This window comes from Phaenicophaeus curvirostris, chromosome 1, assembly GCF_032191515.1.
Source record: "Phaenicophaeus curvirostris isolate KB17595 chromosome 1, BPBGC_Pcur_1.0, whole genome shotgun sequence".
NCBI classification, from domain to species: Eukaryota; Metazoa; Chordata; class Aves; order Cuculiformes; family Cuculidae; genus Phaenicophaeus; species Phaenicophaeus curvirostris.
In genome coordinates, this window is record NC_091392.1 from 77,288,278 (window position 1) to 77,303,062 (window position 14,785).

The window sequence follows — 14,785 nt, forward strand, 5'->3', positions numbered from 1 at the left end:
GAGAGCAGCCTCCGACTTTTTTTTTTCCTTGCGACGCAATTTCTTTTTTTTTTATTTCGTCATATTTTCAAAAAATCGATAAAAAATATCAAAACCTACTCGGGGGTCCCGGTTTCGGTGCCGGTGGCATCCCGGGACGATCCCCTACCGTTTCTGACAATTGTAAAAATTTCCCCGAGGGGCGTCCCGCAGCCCCGACCCCCGATCCGCCGGGGGAGGGGGAGGGAAGGACGGGAGAGACAGCGAGGACGAAGTGGGGTGGGGAGAGCCCGAGCAGCCCGAATCCTTTCGAGCAGGAGCGAGCGCAATAAAAATGATTTCAAAAATTTACCAAAAATCGAGGCAAGGGAGAAAAAGCACAAATCGCACATGAAAACCAAGCGCCGGGTCTGCTCTTTGCAACCCGGGAGGTTTGGTCCTGGGAAGGTCTCCCCCAAAGGAGATCCGAGGGGGCAAAGGATGGGCGGTGGGGCCGGGGAAAGGCAGGCGATGCTGCGGGGATCCGGGCCCTCCTGCCGGCTCGGGGTTCGGGAGGTGGGGGTTCGCTGCCCCTGCAGCCCCGGGCCGGCCGGCGGGCAGCGAGATGGGGGGCGTTTCCGAGCCCCTTCTTGGAAAGCAGTGGGGCAGGACGGGCTCGGCGCCTTCGAGCAGGGTTGCATGCAACGTAACATGGCGAAAAAAAAAGGGGCACGTCCTCGCCACTGCATACGTGGGCATGAAAGCCTCGCTGGGCAAAACCGAGGCGGGCACCGGGAACCCCCTGTCCCTCGCTCTGCCCCGGGCGCAGCTCCCTCGGCCAGAAAAGCCTCAATCCCAAGCGCTCCCGGCCGGCTGCAACCGGAGACGGCTTTTCTTTGCTTTTTTAATTGCAAATAACTTTCCCAGCTCCCCCACCCCCCCACCTCCTCCTCTCCGCACCCCGCTTTGTCCCCCCAGGAAGGGGCGATTTCCCCCGCGGGGCTGCGGATGCTCCCCGCGCCCTTTCCCCCACCGCCCCGCACCGGGCGAGCTTGGGAGGGGGGAGAAGGGGGGACCGGGACAAGAAGAACCCCCAAACCCCCAGGCAGAGGGAAAGGGTACCAGGCGAGGTGCCTGCCCCCACCTCGGTCAGCACCGCTCCCGGGGGCGGGGGGGGAATGCGCCGGGCTACAAACCTCCAGCATCCAAGTGGCCACCATCCTCCTCATGAAGGGCTGTATGTCTTTCTGGAAGCACTTGAAGTAGGAGCACTGGGGCAGATACCTCTCCTCTATGGTGAGTAAGTTGTGCAAAACCCGGTCGTCGTAGAGCAAGTTTGGGTCAGGCAAAGCTCTCCGCATGGAATCCACCTCGCAGCACAGCAGCTCCATGTTTCCAAAGAGATCTCCCTCTTTCTCTGATGGAAAAAGTCTTTTTTTTGGTGGATTTTTTTGGGTTTTTTTTTGATTTTTTTTTCGGAGGGGGGAAAGGGGGTGGGGAAAAGGAGAGGGGTAAAGGAGGAGCGGTGGGTGGGTGGGAGGAAGACGGCAGGGTTTTATAGCTCGTTCCTGCCTCCCTTGAAACTAGTCTCTCCCTCTCTTGATTTCTAGCCTAAAGTTGAGGCAAAGTGACGCAACTCGCGGGGCAGGCAGTTCTCTCTCTCTTGTTATTATGGAGAACAGCAGCTGGTCAGACGTAACATCAAACGCGGGTGTTGTTTTTGGGTTTTTTTTCCTCTCTCTATAAGCTAACAAGGAACCAGGAGGCCCTCGTATAGGGACACACACACAAATGACAGCTTCTTTTTCTTCCTTCCAGCGACCGAATGAAATCCGCTCCGCGCTCCTCCCGCGGGAGGCCGTCTGAATCTACCCTCCCCTTTTCTTATTGGGAGAAACTGAGGGCTCCATCGAGGCTATGGGGGCGAAGGGCGAAGTGTCGGGGCGAAGGACTAAGTTTCGTGACTCGGCCGGGATGCCACATCCCCTTCTCAGCCCCCCCCCCCCCAGCCCTTGATTCGCTCCCCTCCCTCCGGTACCCCCTTAATCCGCAGCTGGAGGGGGACGGAACTCCCCGCTGACAGTAAACCCCAAAAAGACGACCCCAAAGCTCTTCGAGGGGTTGGGGTTCGGCGACGAATTCGAGGTGAAATCTAGCAAAGCATCACCACTCTGCTTCCTCCGGCGCACAGACGCGTTTCGTGCAGGCGAATCGTTTCAAGCACTGCAAGGCCACATTGATAGGACTTTCTAGGAAACGCAGCGAGGGAGGGAGCGAGGTTGGCTGGGGGCGGGGGGGACGACGGAAACAGGAGTTGTGTCCCGCACCGGGTGATTTCCACCCTCCTCGCACTTCGCCAGCGTCGCAGTCGCTTCCCCGCCTGCAAAATGTGTCAGCTTTGCGAAGTCTCTGCCGCTGCTTGCTCCGATAGAGCAGGGGCTCCCGAAGGGGGGACACACAAGAGCCATCCGGGGCTGAGCCACCTGAGGATGCGCGGAGCTCGGCGACCCCGGCGGGGTGGCAGCTCAGGGTGACCGTTCCCCCCCACCCCCCACCCCCCCCCGCAGCCCCGGGCATCGCGGAGGTGGGACTCGGCGAGGGACAGGGGTGCAGAAACACCGCCTTAAAAGTGTGAGCGGGGAGTTTGGGGCGCTGCTTCCCCTCCCTGCATTTGCATAGCCAATAGCTCTGGGGCTCTCGCCGCTGCGCGCTGATTGTTACCGGGCAGATTATATTTTAAGGACGCGGTGCTGGCCGGCATCGAAAGCAGCCCGGGAGGGAAAGGGGCGAGGTGGAGCCCCTTCACCTGACCGCACTGCCCGTTCTGGGAGCCGCCGGGGCGCCCCCGGCATCGGGGGAGGCGGGGGAGCCGCTGTCGCTGCCCGCCGGCAGACAAACGCCAGCCCTCGCTCCCCCGCATCCGAAAAGGATGGGAGGGATGGCACCGGCTTTTTGCAGACACCGGCTGGGACGGTCCCGCATGCGACCCGCCGGCCGGAGCAAGCGCCCTCGTCACCCAAAAGACCGCAGGACTCCACGTCCCACAGCCCCCTGACGCCCCCCTCCGTCCCTCGGTGACGCGGAGACGAGCCCGGACAGCCGAGCTCCCCACGCCGCATCTCCCCGCAAGATCACATCCACGCCCCTCTCGTCCCGTCCACGAAGCCGGCGGCTCCCGCACACGGCTGAAAAGAAGGGACGGCGCTGCCGGATACCGTGTGTGGCCCCTCTTACCCTCCGGGCGCAGCTTTGCCCGGCGAGGATCGCATTCGAGGAGGGGGAAGGGAGGGGGCACCCGCGCCGCACGTCGAGGGCGGCGAGCGGGACCCGCTGCCGCGGGCGTGCTCCGCAATGAAAGGCTCTTTAACTTCCACCATTCATTTCCCCTTCCTGGCTGCTCCTGTGAACAGGGAGCGTGTTGTGTCAGCGCACGTTTTCCTTCTCCAAACTTAAATTCATAAGCGCTCCCGTCTGGCTTTGTAGCCCGACAATGCAGCGATTGTGATTTATGTCGGTTTCGGGCGGGCGGGGGGAGGACAACGGGTGTCCTAGTTGTCCGGCACCGACTTTCTGAAGTGGGGTGATGTCTGGGGCACGGCGCGGATGCCGGCGGCGGGGGGTGGGGCGCGGGAGTCCCCGTCGGGGACCGGGAGGTGGGATGCGGGGACCCCCGGAGGGGACCAGAAGAGGGGATGGGGGGATCCCTGTCGGGGACCGGGAGGTGGGATGCGGGGACCCCCAGAGGGGACCAGAAGAGGGGATGCGGGGACCCCGGTCGGGGACTGGGAGGTGGGATGCGGGGGACCCCAGAGGGGACCGGGAGAGGGGATGCGGGGATCCCACGTGCCCGGCGACGAGACGGAGCAGCCGTGAACCCCACGGGAGGACCGCTACCTCCGTGCTACCCTGCTGCAGAGGGGGGTGCCGTTAGGAAAGAAAACCACCCTAAATCAATCAGTGGACGCGTGCCAGGTCTGCACGCGGAGGTGCCGGTGATCTGCAGCGACGTCGTGAAAAATAAAAAGCACACCACTCTTCTTTTGGCCGGTGCTACGGCTTTTTGCATACTCGACACCCGTTTCCCAACGGGAAAGGCCGGTGCCGTGAAACGCAGCGGTCGGGGGCCTCGCGGGCTCGGAAGCCAGCGCGCCCCTTCGCCTTGTCCCCGTGCCCACGGGCGCTGCCGCACGCGTTTGGAGACAGCAGATGTTTTAACAGCCTCCGTGTAGAGATTACCGAGTGCCATATGTTACATATCACTCCCCTCCAGAAAAAAACCCAAAACAAACAGCAACCACAACAACGACCCCCCCCCGAAAAAAAACCCAAACCACAAATAAGCCAAAACTTTTCGCACTCTCTCTCCTTCTTTTCCTGACCAGCTTCGCCCTTTTAAAAGTGTAATTGATGAAATCAAACACCCCCGGTGTACGTTTTCCCCCGGCGCCTCCGGGAGCGGCCGTGCGCGCATCCCCGCGGGCGCCGCATCCCGGGGACCCGCGGGGACCCTCGAACCCGGCGGGACGGGGCTGTCCCGCTCCCAGCCCCGCCCAGGGCAATCCCCCTGTCACTGCTTTTGGCCCCTCTTCTTCAGGTCACTAGGGCTGGGGGCGCCGAACCCCGTCATTGATGCCGCATGCGGTTATCGTGAAATCTACGGTATGTATTTTATTGGAGTTAGCCTTGGAGTGCTGCAGAGCGCGGTGGCTCCGTTTTTTTTGTTGTTGTTGGTTTTTTTAAATCTTTTTTTAAATAGATCCTTCATTCGTCATCACTCCTATTTATATTATTTATTTCCTTCGCAAATCCGGAGAACCCTCTTGAAGATGCTTTCAGACAGCGTGGGATCCAGCTTTGCGTTTGAACCACGGACCAGCGGTGCTGTGTGCGCTCCCGGCGGCCACGGGGTTTCTGCTTGTTCAAATGGAAGAAGTATTCCCTTGCAGAACTTGAAACCTGGAGGCTGGAGTGTGAAACGTGAGAATCTGAAAGTGAAACCGACTGGAAGCCAAAAGAGAAACAGATGCATGTGTTTCTGCTGTCCAAGCTGAGGAAAGCCCCGAAAGGAAAGAAATAACGTGAATCACCAAATGTGTAATAGATTTGAAATAAAATTATTCCAGCCTCAGGCACTGGAAGCAATCTAGGATTTGGAGACCACAGGAACTGATGCACATTGCACATGTATTTTCAATGAGTTATTTTCAATTCTACAGGCAATTTTCAACGAAATACCTGCGTAGTGACAGCTTTGTTATTAACAGCCACCTTAAATAACATAATTACTGAGCAGGTGAAATGTATCCTGTAATAAAACTGTATGTGCCTATACAGGGTGATTTTACATGGGCACAACAGTTACAGCATTAACTAATGATTTCTGTGTAATTGCTTAAGATATTTTACTCCTTTCTGGTTTATGCAAAGTTTCATCTTTATTGTTTCTCATTCTTTAGCTTATAGTTCTTCAGTGCAGCAACTAGGAACTCTGCTTGTGCAATTCCCAGTGCAAGCAGTGCACAACTCCACTCTTAGATTTCTTTATTAGGCAAGACAGGAAAGGGCTCAAGAAATACCTACAAGAATGATCATGTACCTAGGACTCATGTTTTAGGCTGGGCATCTTCATAAATTCATCACAGTTAGCCCAAAGACACTCTCAGGTTTAACATGAACATTGATGAGAGAAATCTAGAGAAATTCAGGGACATTTGGGATGGGAGAGGTGGTAGTGGTACGTCTAACAACAAAGTGAACTTTTCAACTACAAGTTTAATTAATCCCTCTATATTTCATTTAGGGCTATGTCTTTAAGGTTAGGTGGTGTTAAAGCCTAAAAAGTGTATTCTGCCACAAATCACAGTTTCAGAGTTGAACGAGTGGGGTTCTGTGACCAGAACATAATTCCTATGATGTCTTCTGGCCTTAAAATTATTGTGTCTTTGGATCTTTGAATCTATGAATCTATGTAGAACCTACAACCCACTTTAACACAGGTATGTGCAAAATTTGGGTGAGATCTTGCAGTTTTTCCTTCAGCGAAGAGGTTGAAATCAATGAGAAATTTCTCCTGGAGCTGAAAGTCTAGGACTGGCATTTATCTCACTGTAAGAGAGAGAGGCAAATTTCTGTGTTGCTTAATTCTCCTGGTCCCACAGCCTTATCTTGTAGGGGTGCCACGTGCTTTGCAGCGAGTGCTGCCAACTTGATCCTCTCCTTGGTGAGCTGGGTGATAAGACTGCCGTTCCTTTACAGGGAGCAGGAACACGTAACAGGTGCCTCCCACACATGAGGAAGTTAATTGAAAAGGAAAACTCTTGACATTTTTACAGGATTGGGCCCCTGGTATGCAGAACTGTACATAAACACAATCACTTTCTTTTTCTTTCTTTCTTTTTTTTTTTTTTTTTCTAAGCAGTGTAGGGAAAAAATGGCTTTTGGAGCAGATATTTGAAAGAGAAAGAGAAGTTCTGACAAATTACGGGTATGAACCATTGATATCTCTTTCATCGTTAATGGTATGACAGGATCTGGACATGATGGGCTCCTTCCCCCCACCTTATGAATCAGCTTGCTTTTCTGCTTAACACTGCTGTTAACTTCTTTGATTCAGCTGTGTGATTTCCCTGCCCTCTGGGATGTTTGTATAAGTCCTCAGTGCAAAGATGGCATTGACATTAAATGCACAATAATTTTTCTTTCCAGATTGTTAGGAGAGACTAATAAAAGACTCTCTGTCCCTAAACCTTCAGCTTATCTCCAATTTTTGAAGCACCTTGCTGTCACACACCTTCCTTCAAAAATAATTACCTGACTTTTCTCTGTGATCTCTCAGTCTTTGATCCAATACATGTGCTTTTCCTTTTACCAAAGCAAACGGGGAGCTTCCATTCCATTTTATTTTCTTTCTGTCTACACTGAAGCAAAGATTCTACATTTAATATATGTGTGTAGCATGTCCAGGTCAGTATAAACAGGGAAGGAGAGTGGAAGAAAGACTTTCAGACAAAATTGCTTCTTTTATGGGGATTTGGGAAGGGATACTGCAGGCCTTGGTTATCTTAACATTACTGTGAGCTGGTAAATAATCATGACTTTTATTCCAGGAAGTAGCTTTATTTTAACCATAATGATTCTCTTTGTGTTAGTAAGAGAATTATCCTGACACAGGTTCCCACATTGAACAGTTTGCTGAAATGAGTGAGGCATATATTGCCTGGTGAACAGCAAAATAGTTTATATGGAGCTATATCAGTATGGAGTTTTGTTTTGGAAGCCGTGTTAATGACAGTTATGTGACAACTTGTTATGGAATAACAAGATTCTTCATTTTGTACAGATGTACAGAGCACAGCTGAGTTGTGAAAACACATGGGTTTTAAAAGGCAAGTAAAGCTAGGTTTTCCTTCAGCTTATTTCCTTGGCTTATTTCCTCTGTAAAAGCATCAAAAACTATCCATAAAGAAACAGGAGTTCCACAAGTATTCTGGCTTAAATAACCATTGATGTAGTGTCTTGGATGTCCCCTTTGCATTCCAAGGACTACAAAATGCTCTGAAGTTCTGTTGAATTTGGTCTCTTTAACATGATCAAACAAACAAATGGAATAAAGAACATTTTACTGCCTGAAAAGCAGATAAGCACATAAAAACCGAAATGAGTAAATGAAAATAAAACAGTGTAAATAAATGCTCTCTACTGAAGTAAACAATTTCACTTGTTAATATCCTCTTCCAAACCTGCTGAATTAAAAGTTATTCCCTTAGATAAATAGTTCAGATATTTTACTACTATGTGCTGTGTCAATTGCACCTACACTGGGGAAAATTAATTACTTTTAAAACATTAATAGCCTAAAATGTCACATTGCATATAATATTAATGACCACCTGATTGCAGTACTATAATTTCCTTGTTTTATCTCTCTTTCTCTTTTTGGAATGCAGTATTTTCTTTCTGTAACAAAGTGTCTCACCATCAGTGTACTACAAATTAGGAAGTAGGCATTTTAAAGTCAGTGATGAAATGAAAGCACTTCAAAAGTTTGTGCCCCTTTTCACAGTGGAAGTTACAACCAGAGTCTTCAGTTGCTTGCCAGGTGCCACATGGCTTTTGAAGGCATGTTTTTCTTGAGAAGTAAGCTGTGAGTGGTGTGAAACCTCTCCCACCTATGAGCTCCTTTGCATCCCTTAGTATCCCAGGACTTCATCCTCAGCACTGCTGCCTTTATTGAGACTTTGCTGGGCATTTGTGTGAGTAGTGGGGAACAAAGACTTCGGACACCATCCCTCTGCCTTTGCACAACATGAACATCTTTGTTTCAAGCTCTAGCCTTGGTCATTTCGGATCTGAGGTCCTAACACTTTAATGCAGGTAGTTTTTGGCTGACTGATGTGTCTTGTTAGGCATGGTGAAAGCCATATCTGCTTTGTCTATGTTACATCCAAAGTCTAAAAAGTTTCCTGTTTAGTCTGGGCAAAACTCCTGATACGGGTAAGAACGTTGCTTGCACAGAGACCAAGACAGGTAGGCAGTTGAAATGATAGCTACACTCCTGTTGAAGTGGAAAGAAATTCTCACAGGTCCCTGTGAAATCCACTGCTGGTGCTCCTGGGAAACTCCCAAAGCTCCTTCTTCACTGCACAGCAGTTCTCAAGGGCCACCTCTCCCCAGGGCTTTCAGAAGAATTGTCCTTCTCTCCTCTCTGCAGCTTTGCTGCCTTGCTTCTACAGCGTTTTGTTTTGCTCTCGGCTAGGAAACTCTTTTGCTTCATTGCTGTTTTCCCTGATTCTGAAGTTGGTGTTCACAGGCATGCACAACTTCCTGTGCATGAACTGATGCTCCCTGAAGGGTGCTGCTACCCTTCAGCTGTCTTACTGGATGACTTACTGTACACAAGCCTGACAGAAACATCACTCATAGAAAGAGTACAGTTGGAAGTCATCTAGTCCAATTGACTGCCCACAGCAGGGCTACCTTCCAAGCTGGACTGGGTTGCTCAGGGCCTTGTCCAGCCAAAATATCCAAGGATGGAGATTCCATAGCCTCCCTGGGTAATCCCGCATAGTGTTGCACCACTCTCAAGGAAGAAGAACCTTTCTCTTGTGCCTGGTCCAAGTTTGCCTCTCTGCAGCATTTGTCCACCACCGTTAAGTTTACTGAGTATTTGAAAATCAGCAAGAAGCAGTGGTGAGTGCTTGCTGTCCATTGGCATCACTCCATATATGTAGCTCAGGACATAATGCACAGGATCTGTAGATGTGAGTTCTATTGGTAAATGGATCTAAACTGCTTTATTAACTAAGAAAATCACTATCACGTGTTCCATACTGTTCTCCTTCATTGAAATCTCCAGATATCCTCCACCCTCTCCTCCCTCAGCTCCATTCTTGGCTATGAGTTATGCTCTGCCTTCATCCTTGATAGTGCAAACCTGTACCCCTAGCAAAACTGTTGTGCTGCTTATTTCTCTGTATGCTGAAACTCTCACCTGCCACCACATGATTATGAACATGGCAATAGCCTATTTGAACAGAGAGTTAGTTCCTGGGGCAATGTTGCTAGCTCTTGATCCTGCTCTTCAGCTCTTCCCTAGGTACTGTCTGCTGATAGAGTCAGGGCACTGGGCTAAGGGAACTTTTGCCTAAATGGCTATTCTGATGCCCAGCCATGAACTGTTTCTTCCACGGATTTCAAATTTTAACTTGTAAGGTTCATTGGTAGCAATCACTATTCTCAGGACAGATGCTTCACAGTGACGCATGGGTTAGGAAAGCATAATTTCCATTTTACAGGTGGGAAACTGAGGCTCTGTGGTATAAAGTAACATCCACAGAAGCTTCACAGTATATCTTGGAGTAGTATTACTGCCTTACTGATGTTAGTGCAGTACCTCGACCTAAACATCTCCCTCATCAGAGTGAACAGGATAGGCAACATTTTTTAAAGAATCTATGCACAGTATAGAACCCCAGTTTCATTTTATTGATTGTTTCCACCCTTCTAGCACTGTCTTCTGTTGTGTCCTTATCGCACAAAAGTTATACTAGGAAAGAAGGGAGTGGAGCTGGTTTCTCTGTCCATGAATAGGTGGACTATTAGAAACTGTTAGCACCTGAACAGGCTTGTAATCTTCAGATGACAAAGGAATTGCTCCATCTTGGAGAAGGTTGGGCTACCCAGCTTTCCTGGAGCAGGCTGAGATTGAGGGAAAAGCATTCCCTTAGAAGCAGGGCTAAGAAAGTGTATGCAAAGAAAGCTTTGAAAGTTAAAAAATCAAGTGAGGAACGTACTTATACGAGTGAGTCCTTTACAGGGAGACAGTACCTGTGAGTAGCAGCTGCAGAAGAAAGGCTTCCAATTGACATGGCAACACCTCCTGCAGAAGTGAAAGAATGTCCTCCTGGGAGGATCTGGAAAGGGGTTGAAAAATGATGGTGAAGAACAAGGTGCAACGAAGTGCAGATGGGATCTTCCATTGTGTTATTTAGCTCTGTGTGTTTTCTTGCTTATCTCAAGTGGAGAGTGATTATTTTTACAAACATTACACAGTCCATCTGCTATGTATTTTAATAGCTGTTTATCTCCAAGGTGGTAAATTAAAGTAGAGTGCCAACAAAGGCATGCAGAAATTTCAGCTGATACTCCTGGAGAGATGGGAGAGCCAGTGTTTGCCTCCAGTACTGGCTGTGGGGTCCCGGGAAGAAGTACTTGAGGGAGAACCCATGCCCTGAGAACATGGTTAGAAACCACTGTGCCTGGGATCAGTTTGATTTAAAGAAGCATAAAAAGCACATGGGTGTAACATGTTGTGACCCAAACACAGTCCTGTTATGAATAATCAGAATATTATGTGGTAGGTTTTGAAAGGATTTAGCAGATTTGGGGGACTGTGGGTTTGGGTTTTTTTGTTGTTTGTATTATCCTTTTCCTTGTGAAAGTCAGGGACAGATTGAAATCTGCTGACTCCAGCACTTGGAAGATGGTTAAAGGACCCAGCTCCTGGCTTAGAGTTTCTAAGCCCTCCTGGGAATCAGAACATACGTCCAGAAGAGCATCAGATACCTAGAGAAAGTTAGAAGGAAAAGTAATTTTGCTTCTTTTCTGAACTGAATCACAATTATAATGTTTGCTGACAACTTTCTGATGCTTACTGTAACTGTAGCTTTTTTCTTTTTCTCATACTGCAGAAACAGCATATTCTTGTCATGCAGCTACTGCTCACTGCGTCTTCCTTCTGCTTTGGGTGGATTTTCCCATGTTCATATCCGTACCTTTTGAGTCCTTCTCTCACTGAACAGCTGCGGGCTGATACTGATAGAGCTGATTTTTTTCTGTGTTCACACACAAGCAGGCTTGTGAACTGAAGATTTTTAAGAAAGCTGATAAATTGAGAAGGTCTTCTGAACGATGCAATGTTGCTAATATTGTAGACAATAAAAATCCTTGTACTTGTACTCACTGAAAGTAAAGGAAGACGTAACTCAGTCTGTTTTCTCTGTGAGCCTCTAAGCTTTTCCCTACAGGCCTGAGAGAGGATGTTCTTTAACGAGCTCATCTTTCATATGACAGAAAGGGAAATATTGTCTTACAACCTAATGCTTACATTTCTGTCTGCCATTTATCTTGAACACTGTCTTCTAAGGGGAGCCCCTGTTTTTAGTGGTCAGAGCTTAGGAGAGGATCAGAGCTTCTCAGGTAGTTCCAGCTCCGACACAGGCAAATCATGCAGCTTTCTATAAGGAAAGTAGATATAATTATCTTGACGTGCATCCATCTCAGACATGCTTCAAGGCTTGATTCAGTAAATTTAGCCAGCTGTTTGGCAGGCAGAGGATAGTGGGCCAGGGATGCTGACTGCCACTGTCTCCTGAGTGGGATTGAAATGGGAGCGTATGTGGGGAGCTATCATGTAAACTTGTCCCATGCTTGCATCTCTCTCACATTTCCTTACAGCTTTGGCTTTTGCCTGTGGGCACTGAGAATATCAGCTTCATTGGTTTGTTTGCCTACTTCCTTAACTTTTTTTTCCAATCTCGAAGTAATTCTTCCACATGTATGAAAAAAAATCCAGCAGAGACCGATCCATTTAGCTGGCACCATCCATCGTCCACTCTTGCACAAGTTGGCATGAGGACAGAGACGGATCCTGGTGACACGGCAGGCTCACCCCAGTTGAAGTGCATGAAGCTTTTATGAGGGTAGGGAAAGGGAAGGTGAGGGTGTACAGTGATGGGTTTGGCACAGACCTGACCACCCTTTGCCCCCTCTGCCAAGGGGCTTTGCCAGCATGGACATTTGTGTGTGCTGGGAAGAGCAGTGTGGGCTCAGAATGGGGGGACAGATATGCAGACAGATGGATAAGGAAGGGTAGAAGGGTTATGCCCAGCTCTGGTCAGCCCCCCTGAGACAGGCCTGTGTCACTGCTCCTTGGGACACTACCAATGGTGGGCTCTGGCGTGAGCATGGAGGGACCCAGGCCTGATACTGGAAGAGAAAAAGAAAGGAATAAAAGAAAGCTGGGCATAGCTGGAGACAAGATACAGGCTGCACAGGTCCTTGGTCTGAACTGACTCAGATGTGTCCCATTATTTTCCTGCTTTGCTTCATCTGTTCCTTGTCTTACACGCGCTATTTCAAGGTTGCTGAGGAAAAGATCATGCCATGGATTTGTGTTTGTGCAGACACCCGGGGAGATGTATCCATGTGCCAGCAAGGAGACCTAGGTTCAGCTCCACCTTCTCTTAGGTAGTTTGATCATTTTAGACCCGTGGTCCACTTCCCCAGCAACAACATTGCTGTGAGGAGAAACATGAGACAGCTTCTATGGCATTCACCTCTTAAACAAAGTGCATACATCACATAGGAGGGCAGAGGGAAAATATTACATGATATATATTCTATGATATTAACAGCTATAATATTAACAGCTTAAGACAGTGAAGTCAGCCTTGGGTGGATGTCAGACTGCCAAGGCACATTGTTTTGTTGGTGTAGATCTATGTTCATTTGTGGAGGACAGTCAGACTTGAGAGACATTTATCTTGCAGTCACCTGAAAAAATGAAATATTCTGGCTGAATTAGCTCTCACATAGACTGACACAAAGCCAGAGTGCCAGCTCTGGAAAAGTTATTCTCCGTTTTCATCCTGTTGATGAGATCAGGACATGTAACTGAAAGGGATGAGGAAAAGAAGAGTAAAGGAGTAAGTGGATTATGGAACACACATAGATCATCGGTGGTGCTTTCCAACAAGTATGCACTTTCTTCTTTACTGGGCTTTACACAAGGAAAATGCTCCTTATAAAACACAGGAGAACCTCTTCACCATTTCACAGATCTTTCCATTCTTCTCTTCCTCAACCCCTGCAGAAACTTGGCAGTGGCAATGCATCTGGTGTCCTGTGATTGCTGCTCAGCATGCTGAATGGTACCATCTAATTTCTTCTGTGGGCTCCTTGCCCTTCCATTCAGGCCCACCTGCTGCCTCTCATTGTACTGCTGCATGTGTGGCCAGCTCCATAATGGAAGCTTAGGCTGTGGTTACTAGGCTTGCCTGGGACAGTGCTTCCCAGCCAGTGTAGGTGTCATCCTAAGAGCAGGGTCTCATGCTGTGGAGATATTGAGTCTAGCATTACCCTATTATTGCAAATATTCCTCATCTGACATTGAGAGCCTAGGAAGAGGTTCCTCTAAATTCTTTTATTCTCTGCTCCCACTAATGGTGGCTTAATACTGTGATGAATGCAGGGACCTGCCAATGTGAGTGAGGGGAATGAACTGTGTGGGACCTTAGGAACATATGGAACAGGTCCAGAGAAGAAAAGTCAGTGGAGCAATAGGAAGCTTTTTGTGGGGAGAGGAAGAGAGTTGAAAGTGTCAGTTGTGTGAAAAGTGGAGACCTGCAGCGAAAGGCACAGCTTAAACTCTGCATAGGGTGTTGTGCCAGCAGCAGCTAAGCCAAAGTGGTGGGCACTGATAGAAAATGACAGCTGCAGTTTAAGTCGAGGAAGTATTCAGGGCCATCTTCTATCAGATTTTGACAGGCTGCAGCATGGTACTGGCCCAGAGACGCTGCATCATCTCAGTTGGCTTGAGGGGCATTTAAGAAATCTGGCAGAAATCTGGACAAACCAAGGAACTGAGGTGAAGGAACACAGTATTGGTACAACTTAAATATTAAATTTTTTTTTCGCTAAAGACCTATTTTGCAGCAAGGAATTATTACAATCTATAAAGTCTTGTTAAGTGAGACAGCACTTTGTAAACAAGCAAGAAATAAAATGTTTGCTCTTAAAAGCAGCATGGGATTGGACCGATTCACCTTCATCATCAAAGCAAGTCCTCTGCAAATCACATGCCACTGAACAAAAGTGCTGCGCTCAAAGGGGTTCATCACTCATGTATTCCCAACAACCCCAAGGCAGCTTAGAAGATTTTTCAGCTCTCCATAAGAAAATCCTGCAGGAAAAGCCAAAGCAGAGCCAAGGGAGCACTGTGTCATGGGAGAGTGGGATATATCAAGAACTTTGATGGGGTAGTCAGCTCCTACACCAGCAGGGAGTTTTACTTCCTAAAAATTGGTTCTTCATCAAACAGCTTCCAAAGTCTCTGTCAGTTGACACATTCATATATTCAGAGGTTATCAGCGTGACCACTGGACAGGGACGCCATAAATTTTGATACTTTTGGGAGCCCTGCATGGTAACCTGCATCTTCCTGAGGGAAAGCCAAAACTGTGATATTCCTGGAAGCATGGTATTCATCAGTTGATATAAACGAAGAGTAGTTCAATCTTCTTTCCAATTCCAATGGAGATGATGCTAG

The 14,785-nt window shown here is 48.6% G+C and overlaps 1 protein-coding gene across 2 annotated transcripts in view; it reads right to left on the minus strand.

Moving 5' to 3' along the window:
- The window catches only part of CCND2 (cyclin D2), a 36,277-nt gene extending 33,886 nt beyond the window's left edge, over positions 1 to 2,391 (minus strand). The window contains exons 1-2 of one of the 2 annotated variants that reach the window (XM_069863264.1): positions 2,311 to 2,391; positions 1,155 to 1,375 (exon numbers count right to left, since the gene is read on the minus strand). In XM_069863264.1, the coding sequence (XP_069719365.1) occupies positions 1,155 to 1,349 (195 nt within the window). In that variant the 5' untranslated portion in view covers positions 1,350 to 1,375; positions 2,311 to 2,391. Of the gene's footprint in view, positions 1 to 1,154; positions 1,376 to 1,996; positions 2,236 to 2,310 lie in introns of those variants that run through there. The other variant, XM_069863255.1, reaches the window with a different exon arrangement.
- Between the last annotated feature and the right edge of the window lie 12,394 nt (positions 2,392 to 14,785).